Below are 16,635 nucleotides of genomic sequence, written 5' to 3'. Positions count from 1 at the left end.
AGATCTTTAACAGTATAAAGTCACAAAACTGATCTCATGCTCTAATTACTCCAGGGGTGGCTAGGTGGCGCAGTGAATAGAGCACTGGCCTTGGAGTCAGGAGTACCTGAGTTCAAATCCAGCCTCAGACACTTTATAATTACCTAGCTGTGTGGCCTTGGGCAAGCCACTTAACCCCATTTGCCTTGCAAAACCCTTAAAAAAAAAAAGGGAAATATCTGCTGTATAAACATGAAATGAATCCAAATTAATTCATTAATTCATTTTGTAAAAATTTAAAATAAGAATGAGAAGGTAGGTGGGTAGACATTCTTCACATTAGCGAAAGATAAAACTTTATGGGTAACATGCTTTCACAAGACAAAAATTTGTTTTCTAAAAATTAGATATTTTTTCTTTTTATTTTGCACATAACTAAGTTCTGTTTTTAACAAATCAGAAGGAAAACAGGAACACTCTGGATGATTTTTATCTGATAATCTGTTAATTTCCCCCTTGATTTACCTGTTAAGATTTCTTGTATGATGATACAAAAGCTGTAAATGTCTGATTTAACTGTAGCAGCTTTCTGTAAGATTACCTCTGGAGCAGACCAACTGAACAGTAAAGCTGGGATGGGAACACGAGTCAGGTCCTTGTGTGTACCTCCATCCTGACTAGAACACAGAAGCACAGAAGACACACTTAATGACTGGAATAATCCATAATCCATCATGATCATCCTGCCTATCCCTCCTCTCTCTCTTTTCCCCCCTTCCCTCCTTCCTCTTCTGGACCCCCCCCCCACACACACACACACAGTCAGGAGCCCAAGTCCAGCTTGCTTGCCAGTACTTAGAGGAGTCAGAAATCTACTCTGAATCCACAGTCTCAGGATAACAGAAGCTCCTTTCACTTTCATCCAGTTCAAACTCCACCTTCCTTACAAAAATCTTCTTGATTGTGGAAGTATATGAAAAAAGCCTTTTTTTGTTTGCTTTTTAGTTTATCTGAAAATATTAAAAAATATTTCTCTGGTTTGCAGGTTTCCCAGATCTGTCTGCCTTGCTTTAGACCCAACTCCTTTTTCTTAAAAAGTGTGGAAAAGGGGTTGAAGTGGAAAGAGCACCAGTCCTGGAGTCAAGAGAACCCGAGTTCAAATTTGGTCTCAAACACTTAGTTGTGTGATCCTGGGCAAGTCACTTTGCCTCAAAGATAAAAAGGAAAAGATCAAGAACAAAAGCAAAAATTCCCTCAAACAGATTCAAACAGTAGATAATTGGCAAAAACTGGATTAAGCAAGCAAATATACTAAGAAACACATCTGGTTGAGAGAATAGTTTTTTAGCCTCCCCAGAAGTAGAGTTGAGACCTGTCTTACTTAAGGAAGTGCCTTCTTTCCTGCTTCTGAAGTGACCACGTAGTCACTTACATCAGCACTGCTAGAATATTCTGAGTCACTTCTTCCTCTGTATTCTCTCAGTAATCTCATGAGATCTTTTGGGTTTAACTCCTAAAATGTGCCTATTCAGTCAGGTTTCAATACTGGATCACGAATAGAACATTTCAACCTAGTTAAGATTGTTATCCTTCTTCCCTCTCTTCTTCTTTCTCAAAGGTCAGGACCAACATCTTGCCTGTGTCTCAGGTTTATCATCTCTCTTTATCCTCAACCTCACTGTCCCTTACCTCACAAATCCAATCAATTACCAAAGTTTGATGTTTCTAATTGTAGGGTAAGAGTCAAAGCCTGGGAATACAAATTATGACTCCAAAGAGACCTACTTTGAGTAATATAAACAGCAAAACTAAATCCAAATATCCCATGATAAAATTTGCATGTGACCACAAAGTATTCATAGGATTTTGCCTTCTTTGTTCTGCTTCTAAATAGCACTGGTCTGGCTGGCTTCAGGGCAAAGTGTTGTGGATTCATTTTACTTCACTGCTGCTGCTGCAGACTGACATCTTTTGAACAAAATCCCCCCAAATATCCTAAGTAAAAACTTATTAACGGCTGCCCCTCTTTCTTCTAGTATTCTCTCAGACTGTATACCATCTGCAATAATCAGGGCAGAACAGACAGACGCCCCGCCCCTTCATACACACACCTCTGGCATCTAACCATATCCCATCCCCTAGATTATTGAAACAACTGGTGTATTGATGTGCAGCACCTAAGTCTTTGAAAAGTTGAAAAGCCCATCCTATTACGCATATTTTCTTCATGCAACTCCTTCAAACTATCCAAACATCTGCATTCTCCATCTAATTAGAACAATCAAGCGCTTTTCTTGTTTGCTTCAAAAAAATATACTAAATTAATTCTCACCTATCTGATAAAAATCCAAAAAACCTTCTAAAGCAAACTAAAATCACCCTACAAAACAAAAAAAAAACGCAATATTATCTTTTTTTTAAAAACAAGAATGAAATTAAACCGCGAGGACCACTCAGCCTGCATTCTCTCCCTCTCACCCGACCCGAAGGAAGGAAAGAACGATCATCAATGGCAGGCGGCAGCCGCTGCCAAGCAGCACCACAAGCCGGCTTCACGCTCAGGAGAGAATGCCACAGCTCCTCCTCGTGGTTACCTCCATGACACACTTTCAGCCACAATTCTCTAGTAACAAACTATAGAAATGATCCCTGAAAGTATAGTCTTGCCCGACAGCGCCTTGGCGCACTCGCTACAGTCGAACTCCTTCACTGTTAGCTCACGGCGACTTGTCCATACTCAGGACTTCCACCCCAAACCGAAGTCACGCCTCTTCCCGCATCAGCACGTGAATGCACAAGCCTACACGGCTGCTTTTCCAAGCCAGAATCAATTCGGAACCCCTGAGAGCCTCAAGAGTGCTAATTACCATACTGCCTCCTCACAGCCAATCACGTGCCGGCGGCTGCTCTGAGCCCAGCCTCTTCCATCACGCTGACCTCACCTCATCAGTAAACTGCCTCAAAGTCAACGAGACTAGAGCTTTCCAAAAATAACAAAATAGCCTCCCTGGAAAAAAAAAAAATTATATATGTTTTTGTTTTTCTTGCATTTTCTTGTATATTTAGAAATATGCATTTCCAACATCGAGAAAATATTTTTAGTTGTCTAGAAAGAGGCTAATGAAAGCTGATAAAAGCCAAGCCATCTTTAAACAAGAGATCCAGAAGCGGTTTTGGAGGGGAACCTAAATCTAGTCTGACTAACTTTTTAGGCTTGGCTTTGACAAAAGAACTCCCGGGATCTAAGGACCAACCGCTTGAATTTGGGATAGACTATCAGAGAGCAAGGGCCTTCAGATTAAGGAGGGCTGGATGGGTGATTCAGACTTTAGCTGAGGCTTGAAGGAAGAGGCCTGGAGAGGAGAAAAGAGCATTCCTAGTGTGAGGCTCAGTGAGGAAAGATGCCTTGGAGACAAGAGATGGAGAAGCAGAGTATCAGGAAGGGGTCAGGTTATGAAACACTTTATAAGCCAAACTGTAGACTTGATATTTTTACCAAAGAAGCCATAGGGAGAGGTAGTTTCTGAGCTGTGCTTTGGGAGATTACTCTGACAGCTAGGTGGAAGATGACCCTGGGGCCAACCAGAAGACTACAGAAGTATCCAAAAAATGGTGATGAGGGCCTGAGGGTATGGAGTAGGGGTGAGGAGTGACATGAGGATCTGAGAAGTTTTGCAGAGGTAGGACCCTGCATAGGATAGGTAAGGACCCTGAATGAAGGGAAGGATGGTAGTGATCACTACAAGAATAAGATTAGGAAGAGAGAAAAGAATGAGTTCAGTTTTAGATATGTTGAAATTAAGATGTCTAAGGGTCATCCAGTAGGGGAAATGCAGTACACAATTGAAGATAAAAGGTTACAGGTCAGCAGTGGGTAGGGATGAATACTTACATGTTACATAGAGATGATCACTGCATCTATGAGAACTGATAGGAAGAGAGACAGTAGAGGAAGAAGATGATCCAGGAAAGAGTCTTTTTTTTTGCAAGGCAGTGGAGTTAAGTGGCTTGCCCAAGGTCACACAGCCAGGCAATTATTAAGTGTCTGAGGCTATATTTGAACTCAGGTTCTCCTGACTCCAGGGCTGGTGCCCCATCCACTGTGCCACCTAGCTACCCCCAAGTCAGAGTCTTGAGGTGACCCAATATTAGAAGATGAAACCTGGATGAAGATCTATCAAAGGAGCCTAAAAAGAGCAAGGTAGGAAGAGAACCAGGAGACCTAGAGAAGAGGGTGATTGACAGTGTCTGAGTTAAGAGAAGTCAAGAATGAGAACTGAGAAAAGGACATGAGATGTGGCAATAAAGAGATGGTCATAGATTTGGAGGGGGCAGTTTCTGGGAGTGATATCACTGGCAGCCTGACTGTAGACAGTGAAGAGGCTGGAACAGGAGAAAGTAGAGGTTCTGGATAAATTCTAGTCAGATACTTTGTCACCCCACCATCAGCCCCACACATGTACATGTGAAGTTCAGTGCGATATGAACTATGATTCATTATGTGGGGTCTTTTTGGTTGGTAGTTTCTTTAGTCTGTGATTCTATATCTCTCTTGTAGCTCTCAGTCCTGATGATCCCTGCTTACTGCTTTAGTTTATTCTCCTCCTTTGCTGAAATATCAGAAGTTCTGATACAGTTCAGTAGTTAATGGGACAGACTATTTGAAAATGGATAAGTCTGGGGCATGTGTTTATGACCATGCTTTGGTCCTGCCTTCTCCCTCTTCCTAGAGGTCAGACCAGATGCTGTACTGAGCACTTTACAAAAATCTCCTGTTTGATGGAAGTTATGGATCAGGTGGTCCTGAGACATAGGCAGGGCTGCTCTGAAGGGACAGCTACCTATGTATGTACAATATTAACCTGACTGTTTGCTGCTGAGGGGAGAGGGGTTGGTGGAAGGAAATTTTGTAACTTAAAAAATATACATATGCTCATGGATGAATGTTTAAAAAAATAAAATAGATGAATTTTAGGAGGGGGGGGGAGGGACAGCTGTGGCCTCCATTGCCTGAAGGTAGGGATCACATGCCTGGAACCATGGGGCACATCCAGGGTGGTAACAGGACCAATCCCAGAGAAACCTCTGGGAGTGCTCTTGAGGGGCAGGGCTGCCCTGGCCTATGCCTTAGAAAATGTGGTGCTTTTGGAGGTGTTGAGTGAGCTTGAGCTCCCAGAGTGTACTAGCAGAGTGGAGCAGCAGAGACCTTTGAATGGCAACTGACACTGTCCTCATGTTTACAGGTTTGAGAGGAAGCCATGCTGACAATGGATAGACAAACAGTTAGGACTATAACCTGGAGGTGCTGAATCATCTTGTGTCTCACACACTGTGAGTTGCCATCCCATCACTAGATGTCAAATGCTGGTACTGTGCCTAGTGCACCAGAACTTTCACTGATTGTCTCTAGGGCCTAGGACTGGGAAGCACCAGAAGTCCTGTTTCTGTCTCCAATCAGGCCACAGGTAAAGTGGTTCTGGCCAAGGCAGTGAGAATGAGATCTGTACACAACATCCCCTCACTATAGTCTACATAATGTACAAGGCATACCATCATGCATGTATCCTCCGCCATTACAAAGGACAAGCATCATCACCATATGCTATCATCATCATTATTTTACTGATCAGACTCTCTGCAGTTAGACATAACTGACTTGGTCCAGTGCTCTCCACCTCTCCCTTCTTGTTAGAATATAAGCTCCTTAGAGACAGAAAGTTCTTTTTTCTGGTTACACACAGCATTTAGCACAGTGCCTAGAATAGCTTAATCTTGACTTTTTCAATGTCCAAATCTTCTCAGATCAAAACTCAGCTAGTAGACACACTGGAACCAGGCAACAAAGAAGCTTTCATGTCAGACAATTCCTGACCCTCAAGAGGATGAATTTTAGAAACTGGGAATTTAAAGCAAATAAATGAACTACATGAATGTAATTGAAACACTCTCTTTCCAATTGTAGAACTTTTGCAGGGACAATGTTCCTCCAAACACTCAGTGAAAATAAAAAAATTGCACGTGGCACCTCTCATTTTTTTCTACTAGGCAAAGTCAAGAATGTATGCAGTTGCCAATACAAAAGTGAGATTACTAATAAAAATCATAAGAATTCTCAATTCTCAAAAACACTGAAATATTGACAATTGACTATACTTAGTATTGGTCAGGGGCATTTTTTGATGTTTTTATACTCTTAAATTCTATTTAAACACACTGATCACCCTGTTGAAAAGGGAAAATGAGTCAGTACACAAACTGAATCCTCAAAGAGAACCAAAAGCCATTCTAAATATGACCTGTAAGATGATCCTTTTAAAAGTAACAACACTGGTTATCTGTACCTTTCTATCATGTATTCCAAGTTGGTCAGTCTTGCTTCACCTGCAGACACAATATGGACAGCATAGGAACTAAGTGAGCGGTGCACAAATCCTCTGGAGTGCAGATATCTCAGTGCATCATTAATCTGGAGGAGTAAATGCACAATCATCTCCATGTGCAACACAGGAAATTGGGATCGCTGGAAATAACCAAATAGCATAGTTGTTAAAAATTAACTCATCACAATCTGATTATTAAAGAGGGCAACATGTTGGGAGCCCATCTATAGGCACTTTTAGCAAAAGATTTAGGATTCATAGAAACTTCTTAGTGATAACAATTTAAAGCAAAATTTAAATTGACAAATTGTGACTCAGAAGCCAATGAAACTTCCTTTTCTCTAGCAGTTCCCATTGGTCCCCTAGAGCTGCCTGTAGCATATTCAAATAATAATGAAATTTTTTCTCAAGTTCACAGACCCCAAGTTAAATACATCTAGTCTATACATATCTGAAAGATACCTCCCGAGAACTAAACTCAAACCAACTCATATGAGGTTAGGGTGATGAAACTCTCTCTTGTATCAACAATATCGATCTATATATATCCATATCTATACAGTACTACTCCTAACAAAGTTATATTAAATTATATTATTTTTAAAATGGGCTCATCTCCCTTAAAATATTGCTAATCTTCAAACGTCCTTCGACCTAACTAGATTTGTGAGGTTTTCTTTGTAGTCTAGGTCCTGAAATTTAGGGGTTCAGGCATCAATGATTAAAGGATATAGAACAAAGGTTCACTTCTCAGATTCATTTTTCCCTTCTGTACATATTGTGTCTACAGAAGGTGGAATTAAGAAATGCAAAATATCACTTTACTTGGTTAAAAAAATTAGAGAAGTTGTGTGTCTAATATCTGTCTGGGGAATTAGCAGAGCTAAGTTTGAGTCCTGGCTTCATCTCATTTAGTTATTTCAGATGCTTAACAATACAAGATTTATGGTAGAAGGGAATTTTAGAAGAGGAAACAGGTACAGAGTAGGATATGATATGCCTAATGTCAGCTCAAATGGCAGAGAAGAAATTTAAGTCCAGGTTCAATTCTCTTTCCATTATACTACAACAGCTCCCACATTCTCTGGCTCTATTTCCCTAGTGTCTTAGGCACTATGAAAGTAAAGAACATGGTCCTTGCCATCAGACTTCAGAGTCTAGTTGGGAAAGTGAGAAGAGACACATAGACTTACAAAATAATGAAGAATTATAACTTGATACAGTAATCCTTGTATAGACACTGTAGACCCCTAAATCTTAGGAATAAAGTAAGAAAAAAAAAGGTCAGGGGGAAAAAACCTCTGAAATTAGAGCTAGCAAAGATCAGTACAAATGGATACCATTAGTCAGCTACAAGAGAAGATGTATAAAAAGGTTGACAGTGAGGAAAGGATAAATGAGGTGAAAGGATAGAGTCAAAAGGAACCCTAGATTCTGGAATCAGAGGACATGAATTCAAATCTGAAATTTGTTTTCTTTGTGTTCTTGGGCAAGTTGCTCAAACTGGTCCTCAGTTTCTTCAACCATAAAACAAGAGGGTGGGATTAGATGGCCTCTAAGGTTCCTTTTGGATAAAAAAAAAAAAATCTATCAAATTATCTCCAGGTATGTTCCTTTAAAAATGTCAGGGTCCCTTTGGGAGCCTAGTTCCTTCCAGAATACCTAGATTTCTCCCTTTTTTTTCCTTCCTAGAAGTCAGAAATAACAAATGTTACTGAAGTATAATAAACTCTGATTCATTAAACTGTATTTGAAAGAAGATATTGCTATTATGGGGCATTATATTATATGACCCTATGAGGAATATGGGGGTGTTTGAGTTTCATAAGAATGTGAAGATAGAATTGTTAGTTTACATTACAAAGACTGGAGTCTGCCTGTATTGCTGCCTATGGGCAGGTACCTGAGTTAAGACAAAAGATTTAGCCTCAATCTGATTAAAATCTGAGATTAGATCAGGTCTGTCTAAATAGTTCTGAGTTAACCTAAGGTCTGTATCCTTCTCCTTTGGGCATGCTCAAGGAGATAGCTGTTCTGGGAAAAACAGGGTTGAATATATCAATTAGATCTGTGACCCCAGCCAATGATTGACATGAAAGGGTAACAAAGCCTTTCAAAGTATATATATTATAACACTTAGCAGGTCCAGATTTTGGAGTTCCTCTCCCCTTGAGAAAGGTGTGCCATTTATTAAGATGTCTTTATAAAAAACCATTTTAATCACTTTGGACTAAGTATTCACGAGTCATTTATAACAATCCCTACCTAGTTATCAGAGGTAACTGGGCAAGTCATGCCAAAACCTCTGTTAGCCTTAATCCACTGTAGAAGGAAATGGCAAACCACTCCTGTATCTTTGCCAAGAAAACTCCATAAATAATATTGGAATGCTATGGTTCACAGGATCAAGAAGAGGACACAAGTGAATAAGTGCTATTATGATAGACATCACAGCTCCACCCCTGCACTCAGGATCTTTATATCAAAGTGGAAACTTTCTTTACAGGAGAACATCAATGATAATTGCCCAGGGAAGAACATGTCCTGATAAACAATATCTAAAATTCTAGGCATCTCCCTAGAAGGAAGAAGGTACTTCAAACTATTATCCCTTGAAGGGGAACATCCCATAAAATCACTTGATTATGACCTGCAGTCAACCATCTATTATTCCTAGGTATACTAAAGGCATTAAAGGGATGCCAAAGAGAGTTCTGCTGTCTTATAAATTAAAAAATTTGCAGTCTTATTTAGCAACCTCCCCCCTTGGAAGTTTGGTAAACCTGATTCAATTAGCTAAAGAGCCTGAGCCCCTCTGGGTGGGCCGATAAAATCAAGTTCCTAAGTCAATAGAGCTGAGCATCACATCCTGAAATCTAAGGAGGCCTCACATGAGTGGGGTCAGCTGCTCTCTCTCACTATCATCTTTGACAAATACCAGTCTTAAAAAAAGTTTTAAGGGACAGCTAGGTGGCGCAGTGGATAGAGTACCAGCCCTGGAGTCAGGAGTAGTTGGGTTCAAATCTGGACACAGACACTTAATTACCTAGTGGTCTTGGGCAAGTCACTTAACCCCATTGCCTTGTAAAAAAAAGTTTTAAGACAACAGAAAAAAACCACAAGATGTGGCACGAAGCAAGGCATAATTAATTATAACAAATCATAAACTACTGAATACTTCACAATTCATTGGGGGATCAAAAACTGTTCCTAATGTACCTCCAGATAATCAGTTACATCTGATAAAGTAGGAGGCTTCGATCTTAATTATAACTTAAAGGGTCCTAAGATTTGTCCCAAGCGTCTATCAAGATGCCTATAATAACATTCTTAGAATAAAAATTCTTAAGGGCCTTCTGGGTATGGGTGCATGCATTCTAAATGATATGGAACATTATGTTATCTGGACATTAGCCAATAAACACTGGAAGAGTAAAATAATTTTACCTTATAAAGTTGCTCAATATTTTCCTTTTCTGTTATCCCAGATGAGTCATTGGGCTATCAGAGTGCTGCTAGGCATGGTGGACAGCAGGGGGAATAATTTTCATAAACAGCATTAAGAGGCCTTCACAAGCATTCCCCAGGGGACATGGAGGCAGTGACAGAGATCAGCTACATAAAAACTGGGCAGCTAAAGTAAATGACTGGACCTCTGCCTTCAAAAAACTGATAACCAAGTAGAAGACCCACACTCCAGTACATTACCCTAAAAAGTGAACATTATAATAAAAGTCCAAAGCTCCAGACAAGTGTAAAACTAGAGGAAGCATTCTCAGCCATGTTAATATCAGGAAATTAAATAACTTTATCTTAAATAATGGGTGGATCAAACAGCAAATAATAGAAATAATTAATAATTATATCCAAGAATAAATAGACTATTCCTTAGAATAATTAGCAGTCTCTATCTGAAACCATCAACAAGCATTATACTCAATGGGGAGAGGCTAGAGGCATTCCAAATAAGATCAGAGGTGAAACAAGGATGCCCATTATCGCCACTACTATTCAATATCGTATTAGAAATGTTAGCTTCAGCAATTATAGAAGAAAAAGAAATTGAAGGAATTAGAATTCAGAAGGAAGAGACAAAACTCTCACTCTTTGCAGATAACATGATGGTCTACCTAGAGAATGCCAAGAAATCATCCAAAAAACTACTGGAAACAATTAGCAATTTTAGCAAAGTTGCAGGATATAAAATAAACCCTCATAAATCCTCAACTTTTCTATATATGACTAGCAAGATACAGCAGGATGAGCTAGAAAGAGAAATCCCATTCAAAGTACCTCAGACAATATAAAATACCTGGGAGTCTATTTGCCAAGGCAGACTCAGAAACTTTTTGGAAACAATTATAAAATACTTCTCACACAAATTAAATCAGATTTAAAAAACTGGGCAAATATCAACTGCTCATGGATAGGTAAGAGCTAATATAATAAAAATACCAAAACTAAACTACCTGTTTAGTGCCCTACAAATCAAAATTCCAAAAAAATTACTTTAATGAGTTAGAAAAAGTTGTAAGTAAATTCATATGGAGAAATAAAGTCAAGAATTTCCAGGGATTTAATGAAAAAAAGGTGCAAAAGAAGGGGTTTAGTCCTACCTGACCTAAAATTATATTACAAAGCATCAGTTATCAAAACTGTTTGGTATTGGCTAAGAAACAGAGTGGTGGACCAGTGGAATAGACTAGATGATAGTAATCTGCTGTTTGATAAACCCAAAGAGTCCAGCTATTGGGATAAAAAGTATCTTTTTTGATAAAAACTACTGAGAAAATTGGTAGTATGAAAGAAACTTAGATTAGACCAACACTTAACACCCTTTACCAAGATAAGATTCAAATGGTTACAGGATTTAGACATAAAAAAACAATACTATAAGCAAATTAGAAGATCAAGGACTAGTTTACCTGTCAGATCTATGGAAAGGGAAGCAGTTCATGAATAAGGAAGAGATGGAGAACATCACCAAAAAAAACCTAGATGATTTTGATTACATTAAATTAAAAAGCTTTTGCACAGATAAAATCACTGTAACCAAGATCAAAAGAAATGTGGTAAATTGGGAAACAATCTTTACAACTAATGATTCTGACAAAGGACTCATTTCTAAAATATACAGAGAACTAAGTCATATTTTTTTTTAGGTTTTTGCAAGGCAAATGGGGTTAAGTGGCTTGCCCAAGGCCACATGGCAAAGTAATTATTAAGTGTCTGAGACCAGATTTGAACCCAGGTACTCCTGACTCCAGGGCCGGTGCTTTATCCACTGTGCCACCTAGCAGCCCCTACTAAGTCATATTTTTAAAACAAAAAACCATTCCCCAATTGATAAATTGTCAAAGGATATGCAAAGGCAATTTACAGATGAGGAGATCAAAGCAATCCATAGACATATGAAAAATTGCTCTAAATCATTACTTATTAGAGAAATGCAAATGAAAGCTTCTCTGAGGTACCACCTCACACCTCTCAGAGTGGCCAATATGACCAGAAAGGATAATGATCATTGTTGGAAGGGTTGTAGGAAATCTGGGACACTAATACATTGTTGGTGGAGCTGTGAACTCATCCGACCTTTCTGGAGAGAAATCTGGAACTACACCCAAAGGGCAACAAAAATGAGCATACCCTTTGACCCAGCAATACCACTACTGGGTCTATACCCTGAAGAGATGATGAAAAAGGGTAAAAACATCATTTGTACAAAAATATTTATAGCAGCCCTGTTTGTGGTGGCAAAGAATTGGAAATCAAGTAAATGTCCTTCAATTGGGGAATGGCTTGGCAAACTATGATATATGTATGTCATGGAACACTATTGTTCTATTAGAAACCAGGAGGGATGGGAATTCAGGGAAGCCTGGAGGGATTTGCATGAACTGATGCTGAGTGAGATGAGCAGAACCAGAAAAACACTGTAGTATACCCCAACAGTAACTTGGGGGTGATGATCAACCTTGAAGGACTCATTCATTCCATCAGTGCAACAATCAGGAACAATTTTGGGCTGTCTGCAATGGAGACTATCTCTATCCAAATAAATAGCCATGGAGTTTGAACAAACTTCAAGGACTATTCCCTTTAATTTAGGAAAAAAACCAGATATCTTATTGTCTGATCTTTTTATCTCTTATACTTTGTGTTTCTTCCTCAATGATATGATTTCTCTCTCATCACACTCAATTTGGATCAATGTACAACATGGAAACAGAGTAAAGACTGACAAATTGCTTTCTGGGGGTGGGGTGGGGGAGGGAGGTAAGATTGGGGGGAAAATTGTAAAATTCAAATAAAATCTTTAATAAAAAAAATAATAATTATTATATCCAAGGAAGTGATAATAATGAGACATCATACCAAAATTTATGGGATGCAGCCAAGGCAGTTTTAAGGGGAAAATTTATATCTTTAAATGCCTATATGAATAAAATAGTGAAAGAGGAGATCAATGAATTGGGAATGCATCTAAAAAAGCTAGAAGAAATACAAATTATACATCCCCGATTAAAGACCAAATTATAAATTCTGAAAATCAAGGGAAAGATTAATAAAATGGAAAGCAAAAAAACCATTGATTTCATAAATAAAACTAAAAGTTGGTTTTATGAAAAAAAACAATAAAAAATAGACAAACTTCTGGTTAAGTTGATTTAAAAAAAGAAAGAAAGCAATCAAATTACCAGTATCAAAACTGAAAAAAGTGAACTAACCATCAATAAGAAGGAAATTAAAGAGGTAATGCAGAGCTACTTTGTCACACTGTATGCCAATAAATTTGATAATCTGAATGCAACGGATGAATATTTACAAAAATACAAACTGCCCAGATTAACAGAAGAGGAAATAACATAATTTTAAATAACCTCATTTCAGAAAAAGAAATTGAAGAAACCATCAATAAAACTCCCTAATAAAAAGTCTTCAGTCCAGATGGATTTATAAGTGAATTCTACCAAACATTTAAGGAACAATTAATTCATATTCTACATAAACTATTTAAAACATAGAAGGAATTCTGCCAAATTGCTTTTATGACAACAACATGGTGCTAATAATTGAACCAGGAAGAACCAAAACAAAGAAAATTATAGCTCAATCTCCCTAATGAACATTGATGAAAAAATCTTAAATAAAATTTTAGCAAGGAAATTACAGCAAGTTATTACTAGGATAATATACCATGATCAAATAGGTTTATACCAGGTAAGCTGGGATGGTTCAATATTAGGAAAACTCTCAACACAATTAAACATATCAACAGCTAGAGCAATAGAAATCATGTGATTATCTCAATAGATGCTGAAAAAGCCTTTGATACAAATATATTATACCCATTCCTATTAAAAACACTAGAAAGTTTAAGAATAAATGGGAGAGGGCAGCTAGGTGGCGTAGTGGATAAAGCACTGGCCCTGGAGTCAGGAGTACCTGGGTTCAAATCCAGTCTCAGACACTTAATAATTACCTAGCTGTGTGGCCTTGGGCAAGCCACTTAACCCCGTTTGCCTTGAAAAAAAACCTAAAAAAAAAGAAGAAATGGGAGTTTTTCTTAAAATATTAAGTAGTATCTGTCTAAAACATCAACAAATATTATATGTAATAGGGATAAATTTGGCCCATTTCTAAAAAGATCAGGGGTGAAAAAGGATGACCATTATCATCATTACTGTTCAATAAAGTATTAAAAATGTTAGCTTTGGCAATAAAAGAAGAAACTGAAGGAATCAGAATTGGCAATGAGGAAGCAAATCTTTCACTCTTTGCAGATGATACTGTTGCAGTGGGAATGTAGTTTTCTTATGAAGGCTCACTACCTGACCCTAGAATGCAGGTGTAAAAAGAAAATAGAGATTTTATTAAGAAGTTACAGGGGGGGGGGGCAGGGGCGGGGCGGGGCGGAGCCAAGATGGCGACAAGAGCAGATTGAGTCATAGGTGCTCTCCCGTAAATCTTCAAAACTTTTCTAGAGACAGAACCCACAGAGGGACCCAGTGAAGCAGTTCTCCTACTCAAGGTAACCTGGAAAAGAGCAGAAAGGCTCTGCTCCCTGGGGTTGGAGGGATGGCCAGTCAGAGCGAAAGAACTTCAGCCCCAGGGCACTGGGAGTCTCAGCTCACAGCAGCGGGGGGTGGGGGGTGGGGGGGTGGGGGGGGGGAGGAGTCTCCTGAGCTACGCCCCCCAGGGAGCACCAGCAAAACTGGGGGAAGGGGGGTGACCTCTGCCAGAGCAAGCACTGAACTCCAGCCCTCAGGGCACACAGATAGCAGCATGCCTACTGCATTCCAGATCCAGGAAACAGAAGCAGGTGGAGCTGGTAAGCAGGAGCCCCCAGGGCATGAGCCCATTGAACCTAGGGAGACAGAGACTGCAGAGCTCTGCCCCTGGAACAGGACTCTGGGGCTCTGACCACATTCAGATCCTGATCGCAGTCTATGCCCCCCCGTAGAACAGCAGGGGCCCCCCACCTCAGCCCCATAGCAGAGTGGGGTGCATATGATCATTCACAGACCAGGAGGGAGGACAGAGCCTCACACACTGAGACCCTTGTGGGAGTGTCCCAAAAGCTCAGGAAGCACCCCAAAAACAGGCTTAGGCTGGGAAAATGAGCAAGCAGAGGAAAAAAGAGGAAGACCATTGAGAAATACATCTATGATCCCAAGAAGAATCAATATACTCAGTCTGAAGATGAGGAAGCACAAGCTCCTGCATGTAAAGACTCCAAGAAAAACAGAAATTGGGATCAGGCTATGACAGAGCTAAAAAAAGACTTTAAAAATCAAATGAGGAAGACAGAAGAAAAATGGGGAAAAGAAATGAGAGAGATGCGGGAAAAACATGAAAATGAAGTCAGCAGCCTAGTCAAGGAAATCCCAAAAAATGCTGAAGAAAACAGCATGCTAAAAACCAGCTTAGGTCAAATGGATAAAACAGTTCAAAAAGTTATTGAGGAGAAGAATGCTTTAAAAAGCAGAATTGGCCAGATGGAAAAAGAGATAAGAAAACTCTCTGAGGAGAACAAATCCTTCAGACGAAGAATAGAACTCAAGGAGATTGATGAATTTATGAGAAATCAGGACTCATTACTTCAAAACCAAAAAAATGAAAAATTAGAAGAAAATGTGAAATATCTCATTGAACAAACAACTGATATGGAAAACAGACTTAGAAAAGACAATTTGAAAATTATTGGAATACCTGAAAGTCATGATCAGGAAAAAAGCCTTGACATCATTTTCTAAGAATTACTACAGGAAAATTGCCCTGATATTCTAGAAGCAGAGGGCAAAATAGGAATGGAAAGAATCCACCAATCCCCCCAAGAGAGACCCCAAAAAACCAACCCCTAGGAATATTATAGCCAAGTTCCAGAACTCCCAAGTCAAAAAGAAAATATTACAAGCAGCCAGAAGGACACAATTCAAATACTGTGGAGCTGCAGTCAGGATCACACAGGACTTAGCAGCAACTACATTAAAAGCTCGTAGGGCTTGGAATATAATATACCAGAAGGCAAAAGAGCTTGGAACGCAACCTAGAATCAACTACCCAGAAAGGCTGAATGTCCTCTTCCAGGGAAAAAGATGGACTTTCAATGAACCAGGGGAATTTCAAATGTTCCTTTTGGAATGGCCAGAGCTGAACAGAAGGTTTGATCTTCAGATACAGGACTCAGGTGAAGCATAGAGATTGGAAGAGAAGGGGAAAATATGAGGGACTTAATGATGATGAACTGCATGTATTCCTGCATAGAAAAATGACACTGATAATACTCATATGAACCTTCTCAGTTAATAGAGCAGGTAGAAGCTTTTATAGTTGGAGCACAGGAGAAAGCTGAATTCAAAGATAAAATATTGTGTAAAAATAGAGTCAATAGAAAAAAGGGAAATGTAATGGGAGAAAGAAAAAGCAGAGGGGGAAGAGGCCAAGATATTTCATATAATAAGATTTTTCTTTATTACAATGAGCTATTGCAATGATATGGAAGGGGGGGAAGACAAGGAGGAATGAGGGAATCTTTGCTCTCATCAGAGGTGGCTAGGAGAGGAAACAGCATATATACTCAATGGGGTATAGGCATCTGGAGTAAGAAGGAGAGAGGGAGGGGACAGGTGGAAGGGGTGGGGATGTGAGTGATAGAGGAGAGGATGGACCATGGCGGGAGAGTGGTCAGATATAATACATTTTCTTTTTTACTTCTTGCAAGGGGCTGGGATTGGATGGCCTATCTGGGACCATAGGGCCAGGTGGATGCTGG

The 16,635-nt window shown here is 39.3% G+C and overlaps 1 protein-coding gene and 1 non-coding gene across 6 annotated transcripts in view; both read right to left on the bottom strand.

The window, feature by feature from the left end:
- The window catches only part of TEX14 (testis expressed 14, intercellular bridge forming factor), a 148,855-nt gene that overhangs the window by 59,319 nt on the left and 72,901 nt on the right, over nucleotides 1-16,635 (bottom strand). For all 5 annotated transcript variants that reach the window (XM_074223600.1, XM_074223601.1, XM_074223597.1 and 2 more), the window contains exons 10-11: nucleotides 6,321-6,499; nucleotides 505-656 (exon numbers count right to left, since the gene is read on the bottom strand). In XM_074223600.1, coding sequence (XP_074079701.1) covers nucleotides 505-656; nucleotides 6,321-6,499 — 331 coding nt within the window. The remainder of the gene's footprint in view (nucleotides 1-504; nucleotides 657-6,320; nucleotides 6,500-16,635) is intronic.
- On the bottom strand, nucleotides 2,428-2,644 carry LOC141515816 (small nucleolar RNA U3). Its single transcript, XR_012476554.1, has one exon. It is a non-coding gene; the product is annotated as a small nucleolar RNA U3 (small nucleolar RNA).

This window comes from Macrotis lagotis, chromosome 2 (genome assembly GCF_037893015.1).
Source record: "Macrotis lagotis isolate mMagLag1 chromosome 2, bilby.v1.9.chrom.fasta, whole genome shotgun sequence".
Taxonomy (NCBI): Eukaryota; Metazoa; Chordata; class Mammalia; order Peramelemorphia; family Peramelidae; genus Macrotis; species Macrotis lagotis.
Note: the sequence above shows the minus strand (reverse complement) of the source record. Positions and strands in the feature narration are given on the sequence as shown.